Source organism: Leuciscus leuciscus (assembly GCF_965113295.1).
Source record: "Leuciscus leuciscus genome assembly, chromosome: 1".
Lineage (NCBI taxonomy): Eukaryota > Metazoa > Chordata > Actinopteri > Cypriniformes > Leuciscidae > Leuciscus > Leuciscus leuciscus.
Genome location: NC_138725.1, coordinates 69,477,424 through 69,490,531, shown reverse-complemented (window position 1 = coordinate 69,490,531; position 13,108 = coordinate 69,477,424). Strand labels below are relative to the sequence as shown.

The 13,108-nt window shown below is 35.3% G+C and overlaps 1 protein-coding gene across 2 annotated transcripts in view; it reads right to left on the bottom strand.

Annotated features, from left to right (window-relative positions):
- Positions 1-2,020: 2,020 nt before the first annotated feature.
- The window catches only part of tom1l2a (target of myb1 like 2 membrane trafficking protein a), a 49,898-nt gene continuing 38,810 nt past the window's right edge, over positions 2,021-13,108 (bottom strand). Inside the window, exons 14-16 of one of the 2 annotated variants that reach the window (XM_082185898.1) lie at positions 9,842-9,901; positions 7,490-7,529; positions 2,021-6,104 (exon numbers count right to left, since the gene is read on the bottom strand). In XM_082185898.1, coding sequence (XP_082042024.1) covers positions 5,956-6,104; positions 7,490-7,529; positions 9,842-9,901 — 249 coding nt within the window. In that variant the 3' untranslated portion in view covers positions 2,021-5,955. The remainder of the gene's footprint in view (positions 6,105-7,489; positions 7,530-9,841; positions 9,902-13,108) is intronic. The other variant, XM_082185897.1, reaches the window with a different exon arrangement.

The following is a 13,108-nucleotide window of genomic DNA, read 5'->3' as shown; positions in this document are numbered from 1 at the left end:
CCTGAATTTACACAACCGTTTTTGTTTACAAAATCTCACTCGGCAACTGCATGGTCTGAGCATTAGTGGGCTTGTCTCGGTCAGCCAATCAGAGTTGAGCAGAGGTGGGCACTAGGCCATCAAGTTAGTTTGAGCCGCAGTGATGACTCCGCCTGTAGAACCAGAGAAACCAACCAATTGGAAGTCAAGAAGAGAGTGGGGTGATGTGACGTCACACTTGTGTCTCCGTGATTACATCATGTATTTCTCGTAGAATAAGGATAATATATCTATATGAACGGGGATTAATATGAAAAGCTGAAATAAAAATTAAGCTTTTATTGAAACAAACAAAGTAAAACAAAAATCTTTATAAACAAATTAAATAAATCCAATTTAAGCACAATTGATGCTCTTCACTCGAAAAATGAATATAAATGCACAATTTGGACAAGGTATGAAGCAGGATGGATTGATCTGACCTCAATAGTGTTTACAAAGTTAAGTCATTCTATAATGATATAATGCCATTCATGTCTGTGAACTCACACACATAGATAACAACAAACTGAAGTGAAGTGGGTCAATGACCGAGAGTAACACCACCGACTGACTGCAGGGAAACTGATGAAACCAAGGAGCTTGAACATACGTGTAGTTATTATGGCATGTTCGTGAGGTGTATGTCTGCATGACTGTTAAAGACTCTCACACACACACACACACACACACACACACACACACACACACACACACACACACACACACACACACACACCAAGTGTACTAACCACAAAATACTGGTCAGGAAATTAGCCAAAATTAAGCAAATGCACTTTTCTGTCTCAGAAAAACATCAAAAGACAGAGGGTAGTTTTTTGAATAATATGGGAAGTTGTGTGTGGAGATATGAATCACAATGCTGATGCTCCAGAGCGATGTCTCATTATAACATTCTGATTTGGTGCCAAAGAAACATTTCTGATTATTATTAATGTTGAACACATGCTCATGTTGCTTAATATTTTTGGGGAAACTCAGATTTTTTCCCCCAGGATTCTTTGATGAATGGAAAGGCCAAAAGAACAGCATTTATTATAAATATAACTTTTTTGTAATATTTAATCAATTCATTAATTTCTTTACAGTCTTTTTTTTTTTTTTTTTTACCAATTTAATGTGGATTTGCTTAATAAAATTATTAATTTCTTTTTTAAATCTTACTTAATCCAAACTTTTGAATGGCACTGTATCATGATTCTCTCTCTCACACACACACACACACAAAATACTGATTTCTGAAGGATCATGTGACACTGAATACTGGAGTAATGATGCTGAAAATTCAGTTTTGATCACAGGAATACATTACATTTTAACATATATTCACATAGAAAACAGTTCATTTGAATTGTAATAATATTTCACAGTAATACAGTTTTTACTGTATTTTTGATCAAATAAATGCATTGAGACTTCTTTCAAAAACATAAAAAACCACGTATTTTTACCCGTAGTGTGTGTGTGTGTGTGTGTGCATAGAGAGAGAGAGAGAGAGAGAGAGAGAGAGAGAGAGAGAGAGAGAGAAGATTTCAGTTCGTCATCTTACCCCAATATGACCACTGACAATGTGTCATTTTTATTTGTGATTTAATCATCATGTTATATTTTATGGAAGACCATAAGAGCCACTTAAAATAAAATTAGAAATCTGAATAGACATTGAACGTTTTTATTTGTTTTCAACTGCAACAAATATAACAATAAACTAATAAAATGTCATTTTCACAACTTCATGCCAACTGCTTTTTCCATTTATCAATTTTAAAATGTATAGTTTGACATGTTGATCTCATGGAAGCAGGCGATGAAGCTTTAACTGTAAGACTGAACACAATAAAAGGCAGGTTAAGAAACCTTTAATTATTTTGCTGTAAAAAATTAAATAGTTAAATGTACTTTTTTTTTTTTTCAAAGCTAACATTAAAATGATGGAAGATTTATTAAATACGCTCGTTAAAATGAACCACGCGGGGAAATGTTTGCATTAAGCAAATGAATCACTTTAATAAAATAGTTTGGATTAAACAATAGATCTGGCAATAGGAAACTTCATTACATGTCATTATTCTAAAATACATTTAAGACATTATGAGGTAAATGATCAAAATAGTTAAGACTTTTAATGTCCCACGATGGCAACATCCAGTGAAGCAGTTAATCCAGATAATGATGAAAGCAGAGCTCTTTAGAACAAGCAGATATTACACACTTTCCTTCTCGCAAGTAATCAGAAATAGATCAAAAATAGATACTGCAGATTAACGTGAATTAATGCTGTTCATAGATACATCTCGAATGGCCTTGGCTAAGAAACTCATCTGGCCATCATTGATTTTGCTCTGAACATGCCGCAATTTCCTTTCAAATCAAAGCCAGTGACTTACACCTTCAATTCAAGTAAAGCACATACACACTTCCTCCAGTGTTTCACACATTTGAACTGCTGATTTGACATGATTTAGGGGAAATGATGGAGGTTTGCAACAGGTTCCATTAACGAAGTTCAAGCTCTTGCCTTCCCATCATTAGACGTTTAACATTTGAGGTCTTTGACTGTAAAATGCATCTAGCTGCAGTTACTTTATATAAACATATACGACTGAAGTGAACATCTTCCTTCGAACATTAACCTCACTTTGTTGGGAAGATAGCAGTGCAACATTCAGCATGATTAAAACTGTACGGTACAGCTGTTAGCGACTGGAATGAAGAGTCACGGCGATCCTGCAAATCACGTGGAATCTCAAAAAAAAAAAAGAAGAAAAAAAAAGAGGGATGCAATTAAAGGTGCACTATGTAACTTTTGGCCCTCTAGTGGTTAAAAAACAAAACTGCACGCATTTTGTGGAAGAACATTGTTTTGGTGTGGATGAAACGACCCTTCACAATACCCTTTATAATGAACTCTGTTAGAGAGCTACATAAGCCAATTTATCTGTTCAATTAAATACCTTATTCACCAGTCGAGTAATAGAAACGACATCTCCGCATCGCTTTTACAACATTTCAAATGCCTCAGTTCTCGCCGTCTCTGAAAAGCCGAGCCGATGTTGATTCTTGTTTTATTACGAGCTGTCGCGTTCTTTTTGCAAGCATGCACGCAATTTTACACGCAAATCCATCCCACTAGGTCTACAATATAAACGCTTATAATAGGCTTACAATAGTGAATCGGGGCAAGACAAAAACACATTTTGAAAGAAGGATTGAGGATGTATTGTCAATTTTGTTAATGTTGAACAAAAAAAAAAAAGTTACATAGTGTACCTTTAAACATTTACACCAAGTTAATACAAACCTTTAGTACTATACACACACTTTCCTACTGTATATACACATTTATGTATACGTATGGATACATATTTTACAAAAGCCATTAGGCGAATATAATTCTTGGTTAGGTCTAGCAAAGCAGGAAGCAAGTTCTTTTGATTTTGGGATGAAATGTGACCCACACCTTTCTTGATAAAAAAAAAAAAATTTTTTTTAAATGAGCCTGTTCCAGGAAATCATATATCATAATCAAAATTAAGATGCATATGTTTTTGTATCACTGTAGACACCTGGGGCCTCATGTATCAAACTTTCTGTAGATTTCGTGCTAAAAGTGTGTGTATGCCGGAACCTGCGGAAGATTGTGCGTACATGCGTCTCCACCCCTCCCGAAATAACCATATAAGGAGCTAGTTTTACTATAAATGCCAATTACATTACTAACAACCACTCAGTATCCTTGTCTTGTTTTAAAATCATTAAATCAAATTTATATAAAATATATTTATTTCTATTTAAATTAATACGAAAATATTGTAACTTCTGGATAATGATTTCATGACTGCGTAACTCCATTAATGAGAGTGGCATATTTAACCTAAATGTCTATATCAAAATAAAAACTTTTTAAAAAATCATTCTGTTTACTTCATTAACTCACTCGCACCAGTAAAAGAGTGTGTGTACGCACTGAGTGTCCCTCCGGTGTGCACAAATTTACGGCTAGTTTATTTTTTTTTATAAATCCTGTTTGCGTGGAAAATTGCGTATGCGCATTTCAATGCCTTTTTTGTGCGTACGCAACGTTTATACATCAGGCCCCAGATCTATACAGAGCCCCGCACATGACATGTAGATATATATATATATACAGTACAGGCCAAAAGTTTGGAAACGTTACTATTTTTAATGTTTTTGAAAGAAGTTTCTTCTGCTCATCAAGCCTGCATTTATTTGATCAAAAAATACAGAAAAAAAAGAAGTAATATTGTGATATATTATTACAATTTAAAATAATTGGTTTTCAATTTATTATACTTTAAATGATCATTTCTGTGATGCAAAGCTGAATTTTCAGGATCATTACTCCAGTCTATCACATGATCCTTTAGAAATCATTCTAATATGATGATTCATTATCAAAGTTGGAAACAGTTCTGCTGCTTAATATTTTTTCATAACCTGTGATACTTTTTTAGGATACTTTGATGAATAAAAAGTAAAAAAGAAAAGAAAAAGAAAAAAAAAGAAGCAAATGTTTTAAAAATATAAATCTTTTGTAACAGCAATATACACGACTGGTCAGTCATTTGGGGACAGCAAATTTTTTTTCTTTCTTTTTTTTTAAATAAATCAATATTTTTATTCAGCAAGGATGTGTTAAATTGATAAAAAGTGATAGTAAAGAAGATTTATATTATTAGAAAATATTTTTTTATTTTGAATAAATGCAGTTCTTTTTAACCTTTTATTCATCAAATATATTAGGCAGCAGAACTGTGTCCAACACTCATATTAAATCAGAATATTAGAATGATTTCTAAAGGATCATGTGATAGACTGGAGAAATGATCCTGAAAATTCAGCTTTGCATCACAGAAATAAATTATATTTTTTTATCAAATAAATGCAGGCTTGATGAGCAGAAGAAACTTCTTTCAAAAACATTAAAAATAGTAATGTTTCCAAACTTTTGGCCTGTACTATATATATATATCTCGTGGCCATGAATTAAGAATTCATTCCCATGATTTACTAAATCGTGGCCAACTAATTTGTTCCCTCGTTTTTTTTATTTAACTAAAGCAAGGGAAGACATTTTTACAACGTGGTCACAATTTAGTAAACCGAGGGAACAAATTGTTATATCTTGCGCACAATTTACTTAAAACGAGGGAACGAATTTATAATTAATGTCCACGATATACAATTTTTCTTTGCTTAATAGATCTACCCTTTAAAATGCCCTAAAACAGTGCCTTTAAACCAGGCTATAACGGCTTAGACAACCTCAACTGGAGTCAACATATTTGAACAAATCGATGGAAATCAAGCTTATTCTTCTGTCTTTGGTAATTCGCACATGATGATTACGAGAATGTATCCATTATCCTTCACCAGACCCTCATAAGCACGAGACAGCCAATCACGAGTTGGCACGGTTGTCTCTGCGCTCCTACGCCTGATTAAGATCTAATGTTTTCCTGCTCTATTTACCACAGGGACAGATTGAGTCACACAATCCATAGTTGACTCAGCCCTACAAAAGAACGGATGCACCACACGAAACCTCAACCTCATGGACTGGCCATCTTTAAGACCATTAGTTCATTACCGAACAATAAATACGAAACCAAACAGCTCTATTCGACTGCACATGTGTTACTGGAAATGAATGAGCTCTCTATAGAGACTTATTTCGGCTACATGTTGGCTTAAGCCATCGCTTGATCGCGCCGTTCAGCTTAAAGGTTGTGGTTAAAGCAGTACTGAAGCAGGATTCTCACAGTGCTCTATCAGAAGGGGGATGTTAGACAGAAGCCTTGCTGCCGTGTAACATCAGTAGGTGTGTTAAGTACAGCAAGCGTTTGGAAGTTGGAGGGAATATGGTTGCGGTCACTGGGCTGAACCGTCAGTGGTCTACAGGGCAAAGAGATTGTCCTCGGTCTGTTCGGTCTTCTTGCGGCTGCTGCTAGACACGCTGACGGGAGGCCTGGTCTCTCCACCAGCGGCCGACGGTAAAGCCTTGTCTGCAGCCTTGGCCCGCTCCGCTAAGAACTTGTCGAACTCTGAAGAGACACCAGGAGAACAATGGGTGCCTTTTAAAGGGAAAGTTCACCCCAAAACTGAAAATTCTGTCATTAATTACTCGCCCTCATGTTGTTTCAAACCCATAAAACTTTCGTTCATCTTCAAAACACAAATCTTTTTGATGAAATCTGAGAGATTTCTGTCCCTCCACTGACAGTCTACGCAACTACCACTTTGACGCTTCAAAAAGTTCATAAACTCATATGAATTGAGCGGTTTTGTCCAAATTTTCTGAAGAGACGTGATCGCTTTATATGATGAACAGATTGAATTTAGTCTTTTATTCACATTTAAACATTGATCAAATGTTTAAGTGGTAGTTGCGTAGGCCGTCAATGGAGGGACAGAAATCTCTCCGATTTCATTAAAAAGATCTTCATTTGTGTTTTGAAGATCAACGAAAGTCTTACAGGTTTGGAATGACATGAGGGTGAGTAATTAATGACATGAATTTTCCTTTTTGGGTAAACTAACCCTTTAAATGGAACTGTTTATTATCATATTTGATCCATCAGGCTCATATAGGAGAATACAGTGAGAATACAGAGCTCATACTCGTTTTATTCAGACACCCAAACTGAGCAAAAATATGCAATTTGGACCAAAAAGTACGATGAAATCATGATAGATTGTAATGTAAATCAACGAGACCTTTTGTCTGCTCAGATTATGTGATTTTGCCTCCTAAATTATTGTTGTGTCGCGGACAAGAAACACATCAGATTACACCGTTGTTTCCCGACCAATCATCTCTTGCCATCTTTAGGTGAGAAGGCGGAAATAGTGACTGACTTCACAAGAGCGTAAACAAACAACGGCTACCAAAGTGATGTGTTTTTGTATTAAACATATAATGCAATCCAATATAATGATGATGAGCATTCAAGAGTCTGATGGATCATATTTGATAATCACATTTTAACAAGATTTTTCAAAAACAAACCAAAAAAAAAAAGATAATCAAGTAAACCTAGGTTGCTTCAGTCCAGTAAGTGTTCATCATGAAATAGTACTAATAATATAATAATTCTTAAGTTTACATTATAAAAATCAATAAAGATTTCACATCAAAAAGACACGTGAACCACGACCTGAAGGGAGACGTTTTACTATGATACTAAAAGGCCTTTTACTTGCTTAACAATAATAAACTATCAATCACACGACAGAAGGCATGCAGTAGATTGTGTAAAACAGGTTTTTCTACAACGGGTCAAAATCTGAAACGGCATTTCCAACACAATTTATGTTTCCGTAATAAGGAAACCGAGTGTTTCCGAGTGAAACACAACAATGCACATGAAAAATATGCAAGGCTAGACTTTTACAGTTACAATCCAAATGTTAAGCTTTTGTACTGTACCTTCACTCGTGACTCCTTCTTCTGGCTCTTCTTCACCTTTCTGTTTCAGAAAACAAACAGAACAACATTATTTACATGTCAGACCAGTCACTTTTATTATTTATACACCACATTGTGCCACAAACACAGAATGAACAAGTTGAACAACTACTTACCATTCAGCAATAAAACATTTTCCACATTATTTATGACGACAGATCAGTGTTGGGGAGAAACTGACTGAACGTAATGACGCTAACTTAACATTTATTAAAATTCAGTGTGATAGTAGCTCAGCTGTTATTGAAATAATCTAGCTTTTTCTTAAAACATGCTAATATTTACAACAAATCAGAAGTGTAATATGACCAAACGTTCTCCTATAATGTCCTATAAGAAGAAGATTGGGGAAATCAATGTTATTTATTATGACTTAATTTTCATTTTAGGTTGAACTATCCCTTTAACTTCATAGTGTCGGCCCAGATCCGGCCCACATCTGGGCCGTGTGGAAATCAACGGGTACCAGATGTGTGCCGGATCTGGGCCGACACTATGTCGCTGTCTGGGGTGTGTGTTCAAGTTTGATTATCAGGATTTTTCAAGCATCGAAAAATATTTTGGTGGCCATTAATATGAATCTTTGTCCCGCCAAAGATTAATTTGATCATTTAATGTGACGTTACCTGCCGTTCTGCAGTAACGGTATACCCGCTGATAACTTGTAATTAACTTGTAATACCTGCTGTATTGTAATTTTTTATATATTGTTATGTAAATATGTAATTTTACTCTCTCTTAGGGTGACTTTTTAACATCTGTCTAGGGACTGCAGATGAAAAATAGCCTTCTGGCTAACTCTGGCATATTGGCAGGAATGCTTATTAATATGCACTGCTAAATAAATAAATAAATAAATAAATAAATAAATAAATAAATAAATAAATAAATAAATAAATAAATAAATAAATAAATAGAGTAAGCACTCTGACTGTGAAGAGCATCAAAGGCTTCAATTTATTTACTATTAATTATAATTTTTTTGTCAGCGTTGAGATTTGTAGCCAATCCTTTCATTATGACCAACAAAGTATAAACACGATGTCAATAAGAGATCCATTGCACAGCGTAGACGGCTTCATTGATTATAACGGGACTTCTCGCAAGAGTTCAGCTTTGTGTATCTCGCATTGAACTCAAGTGATTGACAGCTTCAGTGATCTTTGCTCGCTTTCTGTAAAAAAAAATTTGTTTTTATATTTTTCATGCTGCTCTACACTAACAACTAGTTTTTTAATGCTAAAAGAGGGTTTGCGCTGGCGAAAAAAAGGTTAGTAAATCTGGCCCTTAAGAGTGTTAATGCAAAAAAATAGACGCCAATTTTTCTATGTAATGTGTTACTTTGTTGTTCACTTTTTTATACTGAAGACTGATTTTGCCCCGGAAATCCTGAAAAAAACCCCTGAAAAATCCAGTTCTTTAAAATTTTATCTTATGTTTATTTTACAGTTATACAGTCGAAAGTTATATACTCTTATCTAACAATTACCCAAAGCCAAATGTCCACTTAAATATCTTCATAGTAGTTACTTTTTTTTTGTAACTTGTAATATTGCTAACTACCCTTTCAAAAACTAGGCCAATTAAATCAATTATTTGGCCATTTTGAAACTAACGGTCTCATTTTTGTCAGTAAATGCGATGGTAAATTTTGCTGTTTTTGAACATTTAGAAAATGTGTGAATTTTGAGTTAATATTGTTTACATTTTTATTTCATTCCTGCAGTTCTGTTGGCAGAATTCTGTAGGTTATATTCAGAATTCTGTAGGTCATCAATAAATTGGTATTGGCCATTTAAAAACAAACATTGCTCAGTTGTTTCTCTGTTCTGAATACTCGTAGTTTTCGTCAAAGTAACTTTCCCAACACTGTTCAATGGACATATATCACATGACATTTACTGACTTCAACAAACCACACAATTATTTGAATATCAGTACAAACACAACACAATAACCAACAGATGAACGAAAGCATCCGTCACCAGTGAACTGCAACATTCAACAGCATCAGCTCTCATCTGCATCTGAAGACGCTCCAACACCACCAACAAACGTTAACTGACATCTTAAATTGCTAATAATTTATATCCCTAGTTAATGTTCATTAGTATCATGTGAATGGGTGGCATATGGTAGACCGACAACATGATTGGTGGAAATGAATGATTAGTACTACTGAGGTAGGGAGAAAAAAAAAAAAATCCACAAATAGAACAAAAAGGACTTGGATAAATGAAAGTGAGTAAGATGACATGGTGTTACCATGGAAACAAAAACAGAGAGAATGAAATCAAGGTAAAGAAGTCTCACCACATCGGCACAGAGCCACTCCTCAATGTCATCCATGACAGAGGACTGCGGTACGGGGATCTATGGAGCAAAGCCACGGACAAACCAAAGACCCCGAAAGCCACAAAAGAACGAAAAAACATCCCGAACAAACAAAAACACAAACAATAAAAATCACCAGAAGGTCTGAGAGGAAAACAACAACAACAGAAAAATGCAATCAATGCCAAAGAGAGCCACACGCCTCACACACACACACACACACACACACACACACGGCTTGCACATAGAGCTGGAGCAACATGCTGTGAGAGTGAAAAATGAAAGGACACTGAAGGAAAGATGCAGTGATGTGTGTGTCAGAACGACTATAAGACTAGCCTTTTATGCACAGAAATATAGGATTATGATGAAAGAGATTGTTGCTTTTTTTAACATAAACTTCAGAGAAGCGGCACAAGGGCTCCCCCTACAGGGCTCTATTTCTGGGACTTTTCGCACATTACATGCTTTATTGCGCAAATATTAATTTGCCACAAGAAGTTTGCAGTGACATTTCTTCTACTGTATTTGATGAGATCAAGAATCAGAAAAGGATGGTCTTTATTGAAGAGCATTTAAATTGTCCCTATTATGCTATGTTTAAATGTTCCTAATTTTGTTTTGAAGGTCTCCTACAATAGGTGCATCCATCCAACAAAAAAAAAAACCTTTAATTTTCAAATTATATACATTGCAGCATCACCACTTTTCTCTCAGTGTCTGAAATGGTTCGATAAAGGATTCAGTCTCTCTAAACCTTTCCTTTCTGGGAGCCCACTCTGTTGTGATTGGTCTACTCTGCTCTGATTGGTCAGATGGTTCAGTCTGGTGTGATTGGTCTATTCTGCTCTGATTGGTCAGATGATTCAGTCTGGTGTGATCGGTCTACTCTGCTCTGATTGGTCAGATGGTTCAGTCTGGTGTGATTGGTCTACTCTGCTCTAATTGGTCAGATGACCCAGTCTGTTGTGATTGGTCTACCATTTACACCACATGTCGGAAACTAAACTCCCATAACCAAATCTGAAATTCAGCTTTGGATCTTCCTCAGCACTTGTATCACAGTGACACGAACAGTAACAATGGCGTTGGTTTTGTGCCAATGAATGAATTTCTTTACAAAACTAAAATGTATGTTTTTTTTTTGTTTTTTTGAATAGGTAGAGAAAGAGAAGTAGCCAATATACATGTGAACTCAGGATGTTCCTCATGAAGTTGGTCGAGACAATAAAGTGTGTGGGAAAAGTGTGTGCAAAATCTGGAATCTAGACAAAGAGTAAAATTAAATAAAAAAAAATGTGTCACTACATAATTCCCATTCATCCATTAGTGTATTTCAAAGTGTATCATAACATGAGGAAACAGTAATAATAGAGAATGAAGAGGTGATATATAATATTACAATATTTGGTTATTTCTTTATTTTGGTTAAGATAAATCTGTTAGAGTTGAACAGCTTAGAATGATGTAAATTAATAGGTGAAGTGGGTAGTTTTAATAGTAGTGATGATGAAGATTATGAAGGAAAGGCTCTGACCGTGGACAGTGTAAAGCCCATTCACACTGACAGTGATTTTATGAGTGGATATTCAGTACTGTTCAAAAGTTTAAGGTCTGTAAGAATTTTTTTTAAATAAATCAATACTTTTGTATTCAGCAAGGACGCATAAAAATGTATCAAAAGTGACAGAAAACATTATAAATGTCTTTACCATTTCAAATAAATGCTGTAATTTTTTTACTTTCTCTTCATCAAAGAATTGATAATAATAAGAAATGTTGAGCATCAAATCAATTGTATAAGAAGGATCATGTGACACTGAAGACTGGAGTAAAATGCTGAAAATTCAGCTTTGATCACAGGAATAGATTACATTTTAAAACATATTGCAATAGAAAACAGTTATTTAAAATTGTGTAATATTTCACAACATTACTGTTTTTACTGTATCAAATAAATGCAGCCTTGGTAATCATAAGAGAATATTAAAAATCTTAGTTTTTTTTTTTCTTAGTAAAAATCTTACTAGTGTATTTTGGGTGAAAGTAAGTGTTCATACTGCTGGATGCCCTAAAGTTATTGATGGGCTTCACAATTTGGCAAATCTGATCACAAATGGGGTGATTGCCACTAAAAACATTATTGAGGGGAAAGAGTGTAGGATCTCCTTAATTCCTATTGGTAAGTCATCAGATCGTGTTGCAGCTCATTAGCATAATGTTCAACTTTGCTGGATGCGCCCACAATGCATCGCCAACAGTCACAGCTGCTCCCGTTACCTCGGATCAGAAGCTCTCATTGACTACTTTTTCATGCACCCTCATAATGCGATTATAGTGAGATTAAGGCATTATTGCGATTAAATTTTACCTTACTTCAATCAAATTGATGCGAATAAGCTCATAATTGCTGTAACCATAATTGGGGGCAGTTGTGTTCTAATGGTTAGAGAGTCAGGCTTGTAACCCGAAGGTCACGGGTTCGATTCTCAATACCGGCAGGAAAGGTGCCCTTGAGCACCTAACCCCCAATCGCTCCCCGGGCGCCGGCTGTGCTCACGGTTTGCGGTGTGTGTGTTTTCACCGCTCCTAATGTGTGTGCACTAACTTGGATGGGTTAAATGCAGAGGACAAATTTAAAGTATGGGTTGCCATACTTGGCCTTCACGTAACTTCAGTAATATATGGCATTTTTAATCGTAATAAACAGGCATGTAAACATTTTAATTGCACCTCTTCCACTTTTATCAAAGAGTGCATGTATGTACACGAATGACATTTTCACGTGCAGATTTGTAAGCGTAAATGGCATCACATTTTTGGGGTCTGAGTTCATGTTGACGATGTTGTGCGACGAATATAATACAGTATATTGATGATCGAATACATCAAAATGAAGAGATTTTAGGTGCGTCACTGCAAAAATCCAATACATCCATAGAAATGTGTTTTGCATTTGACGCAAGTAGATTAAAACAGTGGCCAGTAACACACCTGTATGCGAGTTCATCATTTTTGCTGTGCATTGGGGTATTTAAATAAAATAACCATAATTCTTGATGAGTAATGAAAATTGCATGTGTTTGCTTTATTGTGATAAAGTCCTTACTCTGATTATTGGAAATAATCACATTATCGGTGCACATGTAAACGTAGTGAATGAAAGAATGACTTCTGGAGACTTTCTTACTGCAAATCTCTATCAGGTGTGAACGTTTCTTGAAACTCCAGCCCTAAGTTTGGAGT